Raw genomic sequence first — 20,127 nt, 5'->3', positions numbered from 1 at the left:
CTTTGACACACCAGGGACATGACAAAATATTTCAGTTTAAGTCAGGAACTTATTTCTGAATGCATCACAGGAATATACCATTAATAATATTCTAATGTCTTAGGGTAAACTCAGATGACGTCAAAAAAGGGGAAAAGACGACTATGATGGCTCACCAGCACTCATCGTGGATCTTCGTCAATGACAGGACATTCGTTACGGGGTAACTATGCACCTCTATTATGTGTCCTTCTCCTCTGCCCACTCGCTGGATTCTGCCCGGCACCTGTCATTCCAAGCACCATGTGTGACCCACAAGATCAATAATATCAATAACATCAATGTTGATTCATAACACTGGAGACATTGGATAGGAATTTTTTTCTTAAAGGTTTTATTTATTTGTTCGTGAGAGACACAGAGAGAGGCAGAGACACAGGCAGAGGGAGAAGCAGGCTCCCTGCAGGGAGCCCCATGCGGGACTCGGGACTCGATCCCGGGACCCCGGGGTCACGCCCTAGGCCAAAGGCAGATGCTCAACCACAGAGCCACCCAGGTGCCCTTGAGTAGGAATTTGAATAAATATGGCCCTAAAGACTGCCAACCTATAACCTCTCCTGGAACAATCACTCATATTTCCTAAATAGTTGTCTAATTTCACTAAATGCTAAATTTCTATTTTAACAGTTGGCAGAATTTTCAGGAACAGCCTTAAGTAAAGGATCTAAGGCTCCTCAAAAATAATATACCCAAAGAATCCGTCCAGGGCTCTCCTGTCCTCTTTTCTCCCTCCCTTGCTCCTCAGGACACACTTCATTTTCACCGTGTCCCCACCTTGATGTTCGGTGACGCAACATATGGAAGGAACATCCACAGTTGTTTGCATGTACACAGCAAATAGCATCTTATATTGGTTGGAAGGTAACAGAGGAGGGATTTGAAAACTCTAAGGGTAGGGCTGAGCACTGAACTGGCTGAGCTGGGGCAGAAGTGGATGAGGAGAAAGATGCAACCGTTCAATAAAAACCCAAGTAGCCCTAGAACAGGACCCACGTCTCACCAGGGAGAGGAAGAAAGCCAAGGAAATAATGGTGGAAGGAAGTGGATATAAATGGAGCTGAATTGGGCCATGGGAAAGCAGAGAGAACAAATGTGGTCAAAAATGGAATTAAAGGGCAGCCTGGGTGGTTTAGCGCCACCTTCAGCCCAGGGCATGATCCTGGAGACGCGGGATCGAGTCCCATGTCGCGTTCCCTGCGTGGACGCCTGCTTCTCCCTCTACCTGTGTCTCTGCCTCTCCCTCTCACGAATAAATCAATAAAATCTTTTTAAAAAATGGAATTAAAGTCACAATTGGAGGACAAGAATGAAATATGAGAGGTGGGGAGAAGATGTAAAGGAGACAGTGGATTCATACATTCATTCCTCAAGTACTTATTAATGGCTCCCTGCAGACAGGGTTCTGCCACACAGCACCCCTAGCCTCATGGGCTTGCCTCCTGGAAGGAGGATACAGTCACTGTAAGATAAGTGAGGAGCCACATACATCATTAGACACTGGAAAGAATGAAGAATAAAAATAAAGCAGAAAGGGACTAATGAGTGCTAGGGCTGGACAGCAGGGAGTCATGATGTCCTAGCAGATGGCCAGCGGGGAGGCCTCGCTGAGCCTTAGAAGAAAAGGCTGGAGGAGGTAAGCGAGCAAGCTGTGCAGGTCGCTGACTGGTAGCAAAGGGGGCACAGCAGGTTCATGGCCCTGAGGCAGGTCCCTGTCTCCAAGAGTGGAGGCAGCCAGTGTGGGGAAATGAAGGAGGAAGGACAGCAGACACTGAGGCTCCTGACATTGTGGGCCGGAGCGTGCAGGATCCCACAGGCTGTTGTGAGACTTCAGCTTTCCCATTTGTGGCAGGAAAAGCCGTTGAAGGATATTGAGCACATGCGTGGATCAGTCTGGCTGTTGTTTTAAGAGCAGACTGAAGGGGCACCCTGGGGGATTCAGTGGTTTAGCGCCTGCCTTTGGCTCAGGGCATGACCCCAGGGTCCTGGGATCGAGTCCCACATCGGGCTCCCTGCAGGGAGCCTGCTTCTCCCTCTGCTTATGTCTCTGCCTCTCTCTGTGTGTCTCTCATGAGTAAATGAATAAAATCTTTAGAAAAAAAAGCATGCCGAAGAGGGGGACAAGAGTGGAAGCAGAGAAATTACCAAGGAGCTGATAGTTCAGGGTCGAGATGGTGCTTTGGGCCAAGGTGACAATAATGGAGGCTAAAGAAAAGGGCAAATTCTGCATATATTTTGATGGAAGAGAAATGGAACCACATTTTGGGGGAGAAGGGTCTGGGATGCTAGTGACCCTTATTTCATGTCATATTTTGAATTGATCAAATTGAGGACTGATCATTTACCTTCTGTAACCCAGGACCCCTTTCAGACCCTGGGTTCCGCATACTAATAGGAGCTCCAGATGGTAAAATAAAATATTATGACATTTACACAAACACCAGACTTGAAGACAGCATTTCTCAATGCGGCCCATGGGCCGCCCGCCTCCCAGTCAGACCGTCTGTTAACGGAGCAGATCCTGGGCTCCGCTCCACATAGACCAGGTCATTGTGATGCACACTTAAGTCTAAGAATCACTGCTCAGAGGAGGAAAGGATGAAGGTTTGAGAACTTCCGACCACCTGAAATAAACAAAACCCTGGGGAAAATTTTAAAAACAGTCGTCAGAAATTCTGAGAGTACCACTGGCCACCTGTGCTATCAACATGTCACAGGTCTGGCAAACACCTCCATTCACTTATCCACTGGACAAATGTCATTCAGCTCCCACTCCATCCAAGGCTTGTTCCAGGGAACAAGACAGAAATTGTGAACTTATTAAGGGAGTTTTATTTCCCTCCACAGAAATACAGGAAAGTAGTGGACATTAATAGGAAAATAGAATCTGCTTAGGGGAAATTTTGGCTTCAGCAAATTTCACGAGAGCTACGTATGATCAATAAAATAAGAGGTCATGATATTAATAGCATAGCAGCAATATAACATTTAAGTCTTACAACTGAGTGAGAATTCTCTGGGTTTAAAAATTTCCCTGGGTAAAGGGTGTTGGCATAAGTCAGCTTCATGCTCAAATGACTAAGTTTCCAGTTGCCGTTTCATTGCCTGAGGTCATCACTGCTCTGTTGCTACACATGGTAAATATTCTAAGTGAGCGGAGTTTAAACACATGGTTCCATCTGGTTGCTTTCAAAGTACTTTCCTTTCAGGTCCTAGTCTGAAATCAGGGTGCTTTAGAGGTGAGTAAATGCTGACCATATACTTGAAAAAGGTTCAAATCAGTTTGAGAATGCGCATCAGATTTCATTCTCAGAATTTGGCAGACTTTTTCTCCTCCTTGGGAACCTACTACAGACCCTTGCAGGCTGTAGCTCTTCCAGCAGCAGCCCACAAGGCATGTGTCCTCAGTAAATGACTCTAATTAGCATGATGTAATACATTTTAGCCGAAAGTGCATTATTCCAAACAGTGTCTTTTCCCAAGCATGTTGGCCAAGCACCTTTACTAAACAAAGGAATCAGCCACCTGTACCTCTGAGAATACATTTAGCACAAAGAGCCAGTGTTCCAGAGGCTGCTCCTGCCTGGCCAGCAGAGCCAGAGGGCAATGTCTGCCCAGTTTCCATGGCCAGGGTCTTCTCTTGATCAAAGGAATTGGCACAAACACTGCGTGCCCCAGCATGCTCTGCAGGTAGGCTTAGGAAGAAGACGCCACTCTTCTGAAGGCCACTGGACTCTTGTCTTTAATAATGGATAAGAGAGCCCTCTCTGACGTATTTCTTTTTTTTTTTTTTAAGTTTTCAGTAGCTTTTATTTTATTTTTTGTATATTTTTTATTGGAGTTCAATTTGCCAACATATAGTAAAACACCCAGTGCTCATCCCATCCAGTGCCCCTCACCCAGTCACCCCATCCCCCCCGCACCTCCCCTTCTACTACCCCTTGTTCATTTCCCAGAGTTAGGAGTCTCTCATGTTCTGTCTCCCTCTCTGATTCCCCCCCCCCATTTTCTCTCCTTTCCCCTAAAATCCCTTTCACTATTTTTTATATTCCCCAGATGAGTAAAACCATATGATGATTGTCCTTCTCCGATTGACTTACTGACTTATGTCACTCAGCATAATACCCTCCAGTTCCATCCACATCGAAGCTCAGGAACATGGCTCCAAGGGTCACTGACCACCTGCTGTGTTTCACTCTGTGAACTATCCCAATGGTCCAAGAGCCTGTTGCCACCCAGCCCTGTGGCAAGTCCAAATGGCTCCACCTCCAAAATCCAAACACTCCTCTCCAAGCCACCATCATGTCTCGCCTGGGCGACTGCAGCAGCCTCCTGTTGGGCTGCCGGCTTCTCCTCCCTGCCCCAGTAACCATGGCCCCCCAGCACCCAGGATGGCCCCTGACAATGTAAGGCACAGCATCCTGCTTGAAGCCTCTACGTTTCCTACTAGAGACTCCCTACTATCAGGAGGCTCTAAGTCCGACGTGATCCGGCCCAGAGGAGCTTTAGAACCTCATTAGAACTTCCCTTCTTTGTCTCCTTCAAACATGCCAAGCGTAGCTTTGTGTACAGGGCAATGCATCTCTTGCTTGGGATGCATTCCTTGACTCCTCATGTGGCTGGCTCCTTCCCATGATTGTGTGTTTAATATGTCAGTCCTCCTAGGGCCCTTACTGACGCGTCCTCTACCGTGCACTGCGTCATATGATCCTGTTATTCTCAGAGCGCTCCTTCCTAAGTAAAAATAGCAAATCTCTTATTTTGCTCTTTCGTTTTCTTCTGCCTTCCTCCTATAGAAAGTAAGTCCTGGTAGCAGAGACCTCACTAGCTGCATATGCTGCAGCCCCCCTAGCGTCCATTACATTGTCTGTTACATGGTAACCCCACAAAATTTTGCTGGTTATTCATGAGTATGGCAGTAGCCAACCTCAGAGAACTGAACCAGGACCTTGGTGTTTGACAGATGCTACCCTTAAGTACTGTTTTGCATCTAGGGGCAAAGTGATTACACCAGGGCTTACCTTTAATGTACGCACACATTTCCTTGGTATCTTGGTTAAAATACAGATTTTAATTTCTAACAAGGTGCCCCCCAGGTGTTCAGACAATGCTGGGATAGGAGTCACTTTTAAATCTCGTGATAGACATAATAACGGCTCCCAGAGATGACTACATCCTAATCCCCTGAAGCTGTGAATATTTTACGTTGCGTGGCAAAAAGTAATTCAGATTACTAATTGACTGATCTTAATATAGAGAGATTATCTAGATGGGCCCGATGTCATCCCAAGAGTCTTTAAATACGGGAGAGGAGGAGAGCTCTATGAGGAGTCTGTGTCAGAGCAACGCTGCAGCAAATGGTCATTGCTGCTTTGGGATGAAAAGGGGCCCAGAGCAGAGGAATGTGGGCAGGCTCTGGAAAGAAAGCAAACAGGTGAATATGTTTCCTGGTTCACAGCCCTAACAGCATTCACGAATCAGTACTGTTCTCTCCAATACACTCTGCTGCAACAAGAAAACAGACTATTTCATCAAAGTGGTAGTTTCAAGTCCTTACTTTGGATTGGAATAGAAATACAAAAATCAGTGTCGGTTTGTCAATAGTATTAGGGCTGTGAAGCAGAGACCATATTTTCCTGTGTTTCAGGCCAGAGAAGAGGATTATAGGGCATATGACTTCCTTCATTCTTTCTTCCCTGTCTGTGAACTGCTCGGGCTGCCCCTAGGAATTCAGCGTTGCACGTGATAACAGAAAACAGGGTCTGGTATGGAAGCAGGCTCATTGCCACTGCCAACTGGAATAACAGGTTGTGAATTTTTTTGCTTTTTCATAAAAGTCTTTAAAAACCCAAGCATAGAGGAAAAGGGAATAGATAAATATCTTCCCTCATCTGAGGTTGTTGGAAAACACGTAACTTGTTAAAATATCAAATACTGAGAGTTACCCTTATAAAGAGATTCTCTTAAAAATCACATGTCAGGGATCCCTGGGTGGCGCAGCGGTTCGGCGCGTGCCTTTGGCCCAGGGCGCGATCCTGGAGACCCGGGATCGAATCCCACATCGGGCTCCCGGTGCATGGAGCCTGCTTCTCCCTCTGCCTGTGTCTCTGCCTCTCTCTCTCTCTGTGTGTGACTATCATAAATAAATAATAAAAAATTTAAAAAAAAAATCACATGTCAGATCTAGAGCACACATGCCTGTTTTCTTCAGAAGCACTGGCCTTTTAACAAGGGATGTACTCCTTTGCTTCTCCCTTTTTTTTTTTAATCCCTTCTTTTATGTCTTATCAACATCTAGTGACATTATTCTGTGCAGCTAAAGCCCTTCTCTCCAGTGGTAGAGTTCATCATCGAGAAAATACTTGGGGGTTTTTGTTTTGTATCCACCAATTAGCCATCGCTTCAAGTTTCTTTTTAATACTACAAAATTATCCTTTAGTTTTTCATCCTTTTGCTGTTATCTGAATTCTAGGGGTTGAGGACCTGAGAGAAGCTGACAATTCTATCCACTAATGGCTCTGGCCCACTTTTTACAGGGGTCATCAGCAAAAGATAAATGCCTGGAAAATACAAAAGTCCAAAATGGCCAAAGGCAGCTGAGGGTTGATTGTGGTGGAGGAGAGGCAAGTCTGGTTATGCACCACCTTATTGATTCCTTATTGATTAGATTTCTTTTGGAGTTCGTGCAACTCCCAGATCCTTTTTATTATTGGTTGTCAGCAGTGAAGAGGGAGTTGGGTCTTAGGATAGAACTGTTGGGAAGAACAAAGCAAACAAATCACAGGCACTGTCACCTGACCACTAGCAATAATTATGGATACTTTAGCAGAATTACTAGAAATGTTAGAAGTCATTCCTTTTCTTTTCTTTTCAAGGTTTTATCCATTTATTTGACAGAGAGAGAGAGAGAGCACAAGCAGGGGGGCTGCAGAGGGAGAGGGAGAAGCAGACTTCACGCTGAGCAGGGAGCCCAACTCTGGGCTCCATCTCAGGGTCCTGCCATCATGTCCCAAGCTGAAGGCAGACGCCCCACCAACTGACCCCCGGGCACCCTGAAACCCTTCCTTTTCAAAAAGGGCAATAGCCTTCAAAGGAAGTCAGGAGAGGGGGGCAAATTCGGAGCTTCTTGATCATTTAGGGCTTGCATTTTTACTGCAGTCAAGACAGCCCTCCTCTTCCCAACTTGGCTGTTTTCAAACTGTGGAACCAAATCCTTTCATTTGCAATGGAAATGTGAATAACCTACTTTGCAAGCTGAGAAAGGTCTCTATGCAAAGGTTGAAAGGTAGTCTTTCTTCATTTGAGCCTGGAGGGGAAGCCAAAAGCAAAAACAACCCGAAGCTGTACTGGCTTATAGAAGAGCAGCTGCAGAAGTTTGCCTTATAAATATATATATATATTATTGGAGTTCAATTTGCCAACATACAGCATAACACCCTGGGCTCATCCCGCCAAGTGTCCTCCTCAGTGCCCGTCACCCAGTCACCCCAACCCCCTGCCCTCCTCCCTTTCCATTACCCCTTGTTCGCTTCCCAGAGTTAGGAGTCTTCATGTTCTGTCTCCCTCACTGATATTTTTACTCATTTTCTCTCCTTTCCCCTTTATTCCCTATCACTATTTTTTATATTCCCCAAATGAATGAGACCATATAATGTTTGTCCTTCTCCAATTGACTTACTTCACTCAGCATAATGCCCTCCAGGTCCATCCACCTCGAAGCAAATGGTGGGTATTTGTCATTTCTAATGCCTCAGGAATATTCCGCTGTATACACAGACCACAGCTTCTTTATCCATCATCTTTCGATGGACACCGAGGCTCCTTCCACAGTTTGGCTATTGTGGACATTGCTGATAGAAACATCGGGTGCAGGTGTCCCGGCGTTTCACTGCATCTGAATCTTTGGGGTAAATCCCCAGCAGTGCAGTTGCTGGGTCGTAGGGCAGGTCTATTTTTAACTCTTTGAGGAACCTCCACACAGTTTTCCAGAGTGGCTGTGGAGAAAGGGGAATCCTCTTGCACTGTTGGTGGGAATGTGAACTGGTACAGACACTCTAGAAGTTTGCCATTTTAATTCCAGGATTCAAGCTGACAGTAATGAAGGATAAAGTGAGTTAAGAGAAGTTTGCTACTGCTTGCGGACATCACGCAGACGTCAGGAAGATGATATGATGGTTTGTCTTGGCAAATGGCTTAATGATAAGGCTCTACTTATTTTTTTCTGGTGTCCTATTTCCTGGTTCCACCATTCCAAAAACTTACAGGAGTTTATGTTTTTGTGGAAGTAAAACTATGACATCATAATAATCGTATTATGCACTTACTGTATGAAGTTTGGGAAATAGGCAGAACTACAACTCCTAAAATAAATCACAATCCGGATTCCCAGCAAAGAGTCCCAGCTGGGTCGCCTTCACATGATTAATTCATAGTTATTTTATTAAAAACATTACATTTTAAATTCAGGGTTTTTTTTTAAGATTTTATTTATTTATTCATGAGAGACAGAGAGAGAGAGGGGCAGAGACCCAGGCAGAGGGAGAAGCAGGCTCCATGCAGGGAGCCCGACGTGGGACTCGATCCCGGGACCCCGGGGTCCCGCCCTGGGCCGAAGGCAGGTGCTAAACCGCTGAGCCACCGGGGTGCCCGTTAAATTCAGGTTTCTAACCTGACATGAAATTGTTGATCTCGATGCTAAAATTTAACATCGTCAACAAAATCCATGTGTGTTGAGCGGAGAACTGAATGTAGGACACGGCAACTTAGCATTTGTATCCTGTCTCAGTTTTTCATCTCTTTGAGGATATTCTTGCAGGCGTTTTGGGTTCCTGCTCCTAAACACGCTGGTGTGAACATCACAAGGTCATTTCCGATGCTGCTGTCACCATGGGGTTCAGGGAGGCTGGGCTGGGCCTGGCCGGTTTCAGCAAGTCTCCCGAGGTGGAGGCAACACAAACTCGGAGGCCAAACCTGCCCCCGCCCTGGCCTTAGCCCGGTTGTATCTTTCTCTGGTTTATTTCCTATCCTATGGCAGCCTCGGAAGTTTGTACTGGGTTCCCCCCCCCAACGGTCTTGCTGGTTTGCCTTTATTGGGTCCAAATTGTAAGAAGCACTTAGCAAAGAGGGGGACAAGGTTTTTGGTTTCTGGGGAAGGGACTGGATATCCATTTAATTACCCTGTAAATCGCCACTAACGCAGGAGCCAGACCTCTTATTACAACTAATATTTGACACCCGTTCCGTCTGTGGATGCAAGGCGTAACTCCATTCCATCCATCATGCTGTCCCATGCCCATGAATATTACAGTTTTATAAGATCAAATAAAAATTGTTTCTTCCGGCCAGCTAAGTAGCATGATAAGATTGAGGAACTCCTTTCTTGCTAGGTCCATTATTCATGGCAGACGTCAGTGTGTGGGTAATTCCCATCTGCTGAGCAGCTGCAATTCAGGCCACAAAGTACAAAGTACACCTAAGCATTTTACAGTGAGTTCTGGATCTAATATTGCTCATAAAACCAAGCTGGGAGCCTTAAAGGAACAGAAGCCGGGAGCCCTCCTCTGCATCCTTCCCCATGTTAAGTGTCTCCCGGCTTGCACTCATCACCAGCTACGGGCAACTCTCGGGCCGTCAGCTGCTGCCAGGATCTGATCTGCTCTGCCAGTGCACAGGGCCAGCTTCTGTCTTGGGAAGCTTATTATTCTATCCCTTCATTTAGGTAGTCCAGTTTACACGGAAGTTTGCCATTCCTCAGTTTTCTGAAAACACTGTCCATATGGGGGCACCTGGGTGGCTCACTCAGTTAGTGTCTGCCGTCAGCTCAGGTCCTGAGCTCAGGGTCTGGGATGGAGCCCCGACTTGGGCTCCCTGCTCAGTAGGGAATCTGCTTCTCCCTCTGCTTCTGTCCCTCCTCCACGCTTGTGCGTTCTCTCTCTCTCCCAAATAAGTAAATACATCTTTAAAACACTATCCATATTATATACTGTTTGATTTTTTAAAATCTTGTTGTATATCACATGCAGTATTTCATGTTCCAAAAAAGAAGCTCTCAGGAAATCCTTTTGTTATGTATCAAACAGAGTGTGTGGGGTCTTTGAACCTTATGTCTACTTCTTGGGTGTCCTTGTGGCTTCTGGACATCACAGATTTGTGAACTGAGAAGATTGGATGTGAAATCCATTGCTTTTTATCCATTTTATAGTTTTGTTAAGGCAGCTGAATAGCTGCTTAGCAGTCTGATCTAGGCTGGGTGAGGAACATCTTGGTGGCTGAGAGGACAGGTGCACGGATGTCTGTTTCCTTTTTTGAGGGGAGGAAGGTGCATATATAACATTTAAGTGGATCCAAGAAATCTGTTACAATTAGCATTGACAGGGCACGTTGTATATTAAATCACTGTCCCCTTTCCTGACTGCCTAGATGACGCTTTGTGATTACCTTCAGATGTATCTGAATCATGTAATCCCTATACGTATTTTAAGTCCCACTGAGACTTCATTCCTTTCTGTACATGTAGGACCCTTGAGCGTCTTTCCATGGTGCACAGCCTTGCTCCTGCACCTCTATCTCAGTACTGTTGCAGGAGTCCCACACTCCCTCTCTGCTTCCATCTTGTCCTAAAATCTGTGTCTTGTCAGTCCCCTAGTGGCCCTTATCATCATGTCTTTCTTTTGCCTAGAAAAAAAGCTACTTTGTTCAGTAGCTGCCTCCTGCCTGCAGGGTGAACTTTTTTAAGCTTGTTAAAATGGTTCACAAGGTTCCTGCCTGCTTCTTTAGCTCATTGCGCACCACTCTCCATTTACATGTTCAACTCTTAGATCCTGACACTCAGCTTTCTCCACAAAAACTATAGAAATAGCTCCATGTCCTTGTGAAAGTTATCTCTGCCTGGTAAGCTCCTCACACTCTTCACATTTGATCCCCTCCACCCCCCCAAGTTCACGGTAGGCAGTGTCTGTTGTCGACGCTCTCACCTGTCCTCAGGTTCAACTGTGTGAATGCATGAGTGCATGGCCATTCGCTATTAGAAGCCACAGTTTGAACCAGTTTGAACCAGATATGGATGATCATCTTGACAGTCACTCTTCATGTCCTTGTGCCTTCAGGGCCAACAACTCAGATCTACACATTACAGGCTGTTTTATGACCAGCGACCCATTGTTTCATCAGGTACACAAAAAAATCACCTTCAAAAGCTTCTTTGGCAGGGTACACACTTCTCCAGGCAGATAGAATATAGTGCAAACAAAACATACAAGCATGTTTATTCTCGTGGAGCTATGGTCTGGTGAGAGAGACCAAATACAAGACAAATAAGTATGCACAAAGTTAGAGGTGAAGCATGGGCTGAGGTAAGAAAGCAGAATATGAATGTTGGGAGAAGGCAGCGCTTTAGATTGAGTGGTCAGGAAGGACTTCTTGAGAAGGTGAATTCTGGGTAAGGAGTTAAAGAAAATGTGTGAACAGTGTGACAGCGTGGGGGATGCGGATGGAGGTCTTTCTGGACATAGGGATCAGTGCAAAGGCCCTGAGGTGAGAATGTGCCTGGCGTATTAAAGGAATATCAAGGAGGCCAGTGGTTAAAGTGTAGTGAGTGAAGGAAAGAATGGAAGGAAATGAGATCAAAGGGAAACAGAAGACCAGCTCACATCTGGCCTTTTAAGTCATTGGAAGCATGTTGGCTTTTAGTCCAAATAATGAAAAGATATTGGAGAATTTGGAGCTGAGGAGAGAAATGATCAGGTTTGCATTAAAATAACACCTGCTATTACAACAAGCTAGAGATACAGGGAGGCTTTTAGGAGACTGTTGCAGTAATCCAGGTGAAAGATGGACCAGTAGGTTAGCTGGGGAAGGCAAGGATCTTAGGCTATGGACGCACAGGGGAAAGGATAGAGGAGGGGCAGTAACCAGTATTCCTACTGCCGGAGCCTACCTGTCACGAAGGAAAAGTAACTCAGAAGCAGTGGCCATTTCTGAACTGTTACTATACCCCAGGTAGGAAACACAGTGTCAGGCACGTACTCGATGCTTAATTGAGGCTGATTAATGTTGGAAAACCAAAAAGAAATGTGATACCAAATCCCTGTTTGGTGGCCGTCTCCTGTCACAGAACAGTCTCCCACAACTTTGCCCTCAGTCATTTTACCTTCTTTCATTATTTATTTATGACCAATATTTGTTGCTGTCCCCAAAAGACTTCTGTTTTCAATGGCCTGCATTAAGTGAAAATGACAGCACAGTAAAGATTCCATTGGACCATTTCTATATCATACCTGTACGAACTAAATGCACTGTTTCTGCCTTTTACTGTTAGAGAGCCTGATTATAACCAAATGTAATTTTTTTTAGGGAACAACTTAATTCTTTATTGAAGAACTATAATATTTTTTATGGGAACCAGAAAAATCTGCATATTTTATATGGACAGGTAAGCCCATCAAAGAAATGCAATACAGTTTGATTCACAGGAAGAAATTCCATAAAGGTATGGAGGATTCAGGATGAGTTGGAGTCCATAATCTAGCAGCACAAGTGGTCTGGAAAAACTGGCAAATCTTTGACTTGATCATGATTTTCATTTTTAGACCAAATCACAAAATCCTAGTCCTGGAACATGTGACTTTTTAAGCAGTATTTTTAAATACAGGAAAGTATTTAAAAATAATTTTAATGACCTATTTACTTTCTATTTTTAAAAGTGTATAAATATCTTTTGAACAGCAAGTCCACCAGAAATCTATCATAATGCTTTTTGCCAAATGTACTAGAACATATAGAGAAGGTCGTGTCATCCCATGGTGACATTATGTGTAATGGAGAGAACTTGAAGATATCTTAAGTCTATCCCAATGAGAAATAGCTCAAAGAAATATGACATAGTCTGTAACATAGTTTGATTTGGTTGTTAAGATGAATCGGTTAAATTCCAATGGATGTGTACTATGTTATAACAACAAATTTTAAAATGTGAAAGAAACAATTCAGAAAAGTCCTGACGCTACAGAGCATTTTGGGGAGTGCAAATTGTTGGGAGTGCAGGCTGTTGTACAAACCGGGCTTCGATTTTTCGTTTCTTCCTCTTCGTCTCCTAGTAATCCTGTTTCCCACATGCCTCTCCACTCAGTCTTGTATTCTAATGGAGCTAACTTCACATCTTTTCAATATCTTCCTGGTCCCAGGGAACATTAGACATTTCTACCTCTGATTTAAATCTTCAAATCTGCTGGTATAGCATTGACTTTAGGCCAGTGCAATTTGGCTTAAAATTGCTTTAGAAGGAAACTTACAAACTACTCTGGTCTTTACTAGTGAGGTTAAATGATTTAGTTCAACTGAATATTTCAGTTACGTTCCCAAATGTGATAGATAGGAGAAGGAAGTAACTAATCTCTTTACGAAGAAATGGGCCTAATTTTAAATTATTTCAATATTGTCCTATATCTAAGATCTCTAATGTATATAACTGTAAAGATAATTTAAGAAAAGATCAAAACTTTAAAAAAGATTGTTTATATTTTGCTTCAAGTTTCTATAAAGTCCATAATGTTAAGTTTTTTCCTTTAGGAAAATATTTGAATTTTGATGTTATGAACATATAATTTGAGCCATATTCTTTCCAATTCTAGGAACAATGTTCAATTTATAATACAAAAGTCATTTAATTTTTAAAAATACATGAATAAAGTGCACAGTGAGACTATCAAATTGTTTAATCTTTCCATCTTTACTCACTGGTCAATAAAGTTAGAATACAGAATTTTCAAAATATCCTTGGTTACAATAACAAACACTGTTAAAAGGGGCAGTATGGAGGATAAAATGCAGCTTTCTTAATCTCTGATTAATTAAGCTAATATTTTTTTTAAAAAAATTATTTATTTACTTAACAGAGAGAGGGTGCACAAGTAGGCAGGGCAGCAGGCAGAGGGAGAGGGAGAAGCAGACCCCCTGTTGAGCAGAGAGCCCGATGTGGGGCTCGATCCCTGGACCCTGGGATCATGACCTGAGCTGAAGGCAGAGTCTGCCTAACCAATTGAGCTACCCAGGTGCCCCTAATTAAGCAAATACTGATTGTCTCCTGTGTGCAAGACACCATTCTAGAAGCTGCAGATATAGCAATGAAGAAATTGGACAGAATGCCTTTATGCTGCTTACATTATAGCAGACAGATAAGAAACAAAATATACAATATATCAAATGGTAATAAAGGTGGTGGGCAATAGTACAGCAGGGAAGAGGGCTCAGGGGTCTAAGTGGGGTGAGGGAAGAGGAGCATTCGATCAGAGACTCTGAGAGATGTGAAGAAGCAAACCTTGCAGAAGTCTGTGGGATGCACATTCCAGGCAGAGACAGCCTGAATAAGGGGACGGAGCCTGACTAGTGTAATTGAAGTAGAGCAGGGAAGCCAGGAGAGCAGGAATCTTATGAGAAAGGGGAATTAGTAGACATTGCAGCTGGAGACATAACTGTGAAAGGAAAGCACCAGAGTTTGTGGGTCTTGTAGATCATTGTGAAGACCTTAGCATGTATGTGCAATGAGATGGAAATCCACAGGGAAGTTTTGAGTAGAACAGTGACATTACCTAAAAGGATTCATTTTAAAAGGATCTCCCTAGCTATGCGGAGTATATGAAAGGACAAGAGAAGAATGAGAAAGAAAATTCTTACAATAATCCCAGCAAACATTGGCAATGGCATGGACCAAAATCATGGTAGTGGATACAGTGAGTGTGGTCACATTAGGGACATATTTTTAAGGTGGAGCTAACAGGATTTGCTAATGAGTTGGGTGTTGAGTACAAAAGAAAGATTAAAGGTGGCTCTAAAATTCCTGGCCTGAACAACTGGAAGGATAAGGGTGTTATTTACCAAGATGGGAAAGAGTTGGAGAGGAAAATATTCATGGGAGAAAGACCAAGAGGTAATTAGGAACATACTAAGTTTGATGGAAGGTGGGCAATTGGATGGCTGGAGTTCAGTGGGAAGGTTTGGGCTAGAAATATAAAGTTGGAAGCTATTAGTTTAGAGATAGCATTTAAGGATCCTTGAGATCGCCAAGGATACTGGTGTACATCTAAAAGAAAAGAGGCCTAAGGATTTAGACAACAAGATTAAATAAGTATAAACAAGACTTCTGTGATAATTTATTTAGTTGACCTCTAAAGAGACACTTTGTGCAATTAAAGAGTATTCTGATATTCCTTACATGAGAAAACCTTACATTGTCTGATAGCAATTGGAGTATTTTTTTCTTGAAAGCAAGAATTAGGTAATCTCAGAAGAGCAGTTATTCTTTGATTTTTTTGCTGTAAGGGATTAATTGAAGTGTAATTAAGCAAAGAAGGGACGCTATACAGCAATAACTAAAATGTAGGACCTGCGTCATGTACTGCCATTCCAGAGACCAAATTATGTTTGGTTGTTGAAAACAACTGATTGGTGACCTGACTTCTCAGTAATCTGAAACATGACCTCAAAAGTGGGAGAAAGAACACAATTTTGTTTCTGTCAGCCAAAGAAATAATAAGCAATAATATTATTGAGCACTTATTAACTGTCAGGCCCTATGAATTAGGGGTTATTATGATGTCCATTCTTCAGAAGCAGCAGGTTTAAAGGTGTCCAGCATCTCATCCAAAGTCACACAGCTGGGAAGTGGCGGATCCAGGGTTCAAACACAGGCCCGTCTGATTCCAGAGTCTGGAGTTTTCATTACACTCTCAGATAAAAATCGAGTCATTTACATTCTCTAATAATTGATTGGATGTCGTAGTACTTATTGGATGGTTGGAATATGACTCTCCTTAGTTTCTATATTTTTTGAAATTTCCATAATGACAATACATTACCCTAATAACAGAAAGGCTTTTACATAGAGAAGGGAAAAATTGATTAGAAAATAAATTTTATGGAAATATGCTTTGGTACTAATATTTACATCCACAGAATAAATAAACGTCTATAATCCATGCTTGCATGGAATTTCCTTCCTATGCTATATTTTCAACTTAAAAGATAGTCAAATGCTTTTGATTTTTTTCAAATAAATAATTTCTGTTATACAATTTATACTGCGTTTTCATATATTTTTCCCTCATTCTGCATAATAATTCCGTGAGCTAAAATTTCTTGCTCAGAAATGAGGAAACAGCCACTAAGTCTCTGAAGAGCTGTTCCTCTGATTTCTAGTTTAGTTAGAGTGCTTACTTCTGCTTTAATCTGAAGATAACAGAATTAAACTTCCAGTTCAGTGAAGAATCATGGAGTTCAGAAAGCATTTGAACACGCTATGCCCTCTGGTGGGCATGTCATTACCATATGACTTACTTTGTTGATTATAGGTGTTTCCAAAAATGAATTATTTTGAGGATAAATCGAAAAGCCAAACAATCCCACTGGGGAATTTATTTATTAAGATGCCTTACAGACTTAATTTCTACATTTTCAGTTATAAGATTTACCTTCTATAAATGACACAAAAACCATGTTTGAGATGATTGGTTTCTTCCCCAGACAGAAGAGGGCGGACTAATTGTTGAAGGAATGTTGGACATTTCCTGGGGAGTAAAACGGCCTATACAACTGAAAATCCAAGATGAGAAGCAAATCCCTTCTTTCACTATGTTGAGATCACCAGATGTCTTTTCCAAAAGGTAAGCTGCCTTTCGTGTTTTAACTCCTTAGGAGAGCATCCTCATCTTTACATACCTTTCTTGTGTGGATTCTTAGAGATGGGAGCGCTAATGCTTATAACACAATCTCATCTGATCCCCAGCAACTCTGTGAAGTAGGTGTTCAGAATCGGGGGCTCCAAGAGGTTAGGCAATTTGTGCAAAATCTCCAAACACCATGGAGCAGAACTGGACTGGACCTCAGGGCTGCCTGTCTGCTGTGTTGCTTCTCTCCTGAAGACTGCGTTCCTTTGTTAGAAAAGACAAAACGTAAAGGCAAGATTCCATTAGCCCTGACCTGGACACCGAAAGGGGAGATAAAATTTGAATTTGTCCTTTCCTTGGAACAGAGGGCTCTTCCTGAGGGGAGACTTCTGGAAAGCAGATTTAATGATGCTCCACCTAATTGTCCTGATCCTGTGCAACAGGGCACAACAAAATGCACTTGAAGCTCATAACTGCACAAGACCGTTCTCTGCCTGGGTTTATGCATCAGAACCCCAAATACAAAGGCTGGGCTGATTTTTTTCTTTATCCTTTGCAATTTTTAGAAAAACAAATATTCCCAGAGAGAATCATACATGTAATTTTTTTTCTTTTTCTCTTCTTCTCTACTTTCCCTCCTTTTTAATCCTCAACTTTCCAGCTTGTCTCCCTATTATGTATATAGAGGCACCAAGGTTTGTCCTCACTCATCCTGCCATCCATATATAACTAGATGGGCTGGAGTTCTAGGAAGAGAGGATGAAGAGAGAGCCAGGACCTTTTCCTCAATTTGATCTTTGGCCATAGGCAAGGAAAACCCAAGTATCACCTTGAAGGAAGCCCCATTTTTCCTATGGAAAGAACACTGATGCCCCACTGTGATTTATTTGCACCTTGCCAATTCTCTCAAACACGATGCTCCAGCAGTTCTGAACATTTTGTAATTCCCTACAGGTACCATGCAGTCTCTTACTTTTCTGACTCCTGGAAAGTCTACCTGCTTTTCAACATCCATTTGCCTCACTCCCTTCTCTCAATCTTTTAAGATTCTGGTCAGGTAACACATTCTCCAGAAAGTCTTTTCTGACCCTTCTGTCTGTACCAGGGGCATTGACAATTTTTCTAGAATCACTTTTAAAATGCACCATCAATTGGTTTTTTATGCCCCTAGCTCCTCCTCTGGCCCGAGGGCTTTCTCAGGGTATGGAACACACTTTATTCATCTGTTATGGTGGTGCTGGCATGAAGAAGAGACTCAAAATATAGTTTTGAATTAAGTCCCCACAAGCCTGGTAGTTACATTAACCTCTGCTCTGTTGTGAAAACTGTCTCCATCTACCATTCTGACTAGTTTCCCATCCAGGCTAAGGGTTGCCAGCAGGGAAAGGGTCCTGTGTCTATGGAAGAACAGAAGGGAGACCACAGACTTAGGCTCTGATGAAGCCCCGAATGCCTCATCTTCAGGTACCAGATGACTGATGGGCTGATGATTCTAAATGACTAGGAGCATCCTGTAAAAGGAGAAATTACCCCTGGGCTCTGCTCTTAGATCACTGTACAAGAGATGAATTTGGCAGAATTAGCTATCATTATTCATATTGCCTAAAAACTCATTGCAAAGTTCTCTGAGCAGCCAGCTGCTTTTGATACATTTTAATTATTTGAGTCATGAAAACTTAATAAGTATGGAACATTAAGGGAAGATGTCAAGGAGATGCAGTAAGGTACTTGTATTATCACATGAAACCTTTTTAAAAATAGCTACCTCAAGGTATTTTTGAGTTTTCAAATTAAAATTCAAAACACTTGCTCCTAAAAATCCTCAATTTGGGCATAACTTTCAAGAGACCGGGTGGACAAAGTAATATTGATGCCTCTCCATACACTGTGGCAGGTTAAATTTAATATTCTCATGACATGCCTTCCAGAGACACCAACTGCATTTTTCATTATTTATCAGAAAGCCCATTGCTGTGAACCGAACAGGAACTATCTCCTTTAGTTTAAAGTTGAGAAAGAATTCCCTAGAGAACTTTGCCTGCCCTTTACCACAGTAGTGAGACTTACTAGAGCATTCGAAGCAAAGGGCCCACTTGTGGTGTATCAGATCTTACTGAAGGTTAAGAATTATCAGAAAGAGATCCTACCCTCTCACACTCAAGAGCAAAGTTAGATTCAGTTGTGGTTAACTAGGCAAGAATCCTTCCTGGAAGCCAGCTGAACACTCAGCAGGAAGGGACAGCATGATTTGGAATGGCAGTTCCTTGGCCTCTGGTTCCCTAGTGGGGTGCTTGGCCACCTGAGGGTCCTATTCTTTGTTTGTTTTCTTTGTTTCAGTTCAATTCTAGACATTGTCATTCTGCCACCCTTAAGATGGCATTCACTTGAATTCTGAGCTTTGAAGGAAATCAAATGAAGAAAGAGACTATTCCCTCACTCTCACTTCTCAAGTCCCCTTTCTCATAAGGGTTCCTTGGTGCAGAACTTGTACCTCTGCTCCCACAGGGTCCCAGATGTGGTATCTTCAGTGGGTAGATGTGGAGCAAAAGACATGGAAGTTGTGTACTGAGCTGCAGGAAGGGCTGCAATCTTGTCTTTCTGTTCACCCACTGAGAGAATCATCAGTTTGTCATGCTAATTTGCTTTAATGATCTTCAAAATGAGTCACCCTGAGTCAGCTTAAAGGAGTGGTAGAAGCTTAAATATAAATCAGTCTGTTTGAACTGTGACCACTTGTGGTCCTTTATGGAAACAATTCTTTGGGCAGTACTTTGATCTTTCATATATGGTCCAAGTCCTTTGTTTCGAAAATCTTTCAAAAAATTTTTTTCAAAAAAAACCCAAGCCTTACTGAGGTTACATTTGCTTGCACAAGTTTTGATTTCAGTCTTTAATCTTTCTAAAATCTGTGTTTGCACATTTTATACAGGTCGTGACAGAATGACATAAACAACAGAAGCTGGACAAGTGTACATTAGAATAACATTCATAGTGTGGTTTTTTTCTAACAACACAGGTAGAAAAATGACCACATTCCATTTGTCTATCAAATTACTACTTCCTTTTTATTTTGCAACTCATCAGAAAAGCTCCCCACGGTTTAAATTTACCGATGGTATATATCCTGAAGCATGGTCAGAGCAATGCTAACAGTCCCAGGCTTGGGCAAGTTAAGCTATTTGATATTGCATTAAGTTCCATCCAGTTTCTTTGAACAACTCTGGGTAACTGTCCTCAAGTGTAGTCCTGTGCACAGTTGTACGTGGGTGATTCTTCGAATTACACAATCCAGAGCTCAAAATTGGTGCTTTCTACTATGACGGGTAGAGAGGAAGAAGGGCCAAAGATTCATATACTGAGCCATGTTTGTTCCCCGTGATACCACTAAACCATAAGGAAGTGAGGACAAGTGTCAAGTCTGCCAAGATAACTG

At 42.7% G+C, this 20,127-nt stretch overlaps 1 protein-coding gene across 1 annotated transcript in view; it reads left to right on the top strand.

Moving 5' to 3' along the window:
* The window catches only part of RASSF6 (Ras association domain family member 6), a 63,844-nt gene that overhangs the window by 30,514 nt on the left and 13,203 nt on the right, over nt 1-20,127 (top strand). The window contains exons 4-6 of the mRNA XM_041726897.1: nt 104-202; nt 12,388-12,466; nt 16,552-16,691. Of these exons, the coding sequence (XP_041582831.1) occupies nt 104-202; nt 12,388-12,466; nt 16,552-16,691 (318 nt within the window). The remainder of the gene's footprint in view (nt 1-103; nt 203-12,387; nt 12,467-16,551; nt 16,692-20,127) is intronic.

Source organism: Vulpes lagopus, chromosome 12 (assembly GCF_018345385.1).
Source record: "Vulpes lagopus strain Blue_001 chromosome 12, ASM1834538v1, whole genome shotgun sequence".
Lineage (NCBI taxonomy): Eukaryota > Metazoa > Chordata > Mammalia > Carnivora > Canidae > Vulpes > Vulpes lagopus.
This window is presented reverse-complemented; position numbering and strand designations above follow the sequence as displayed.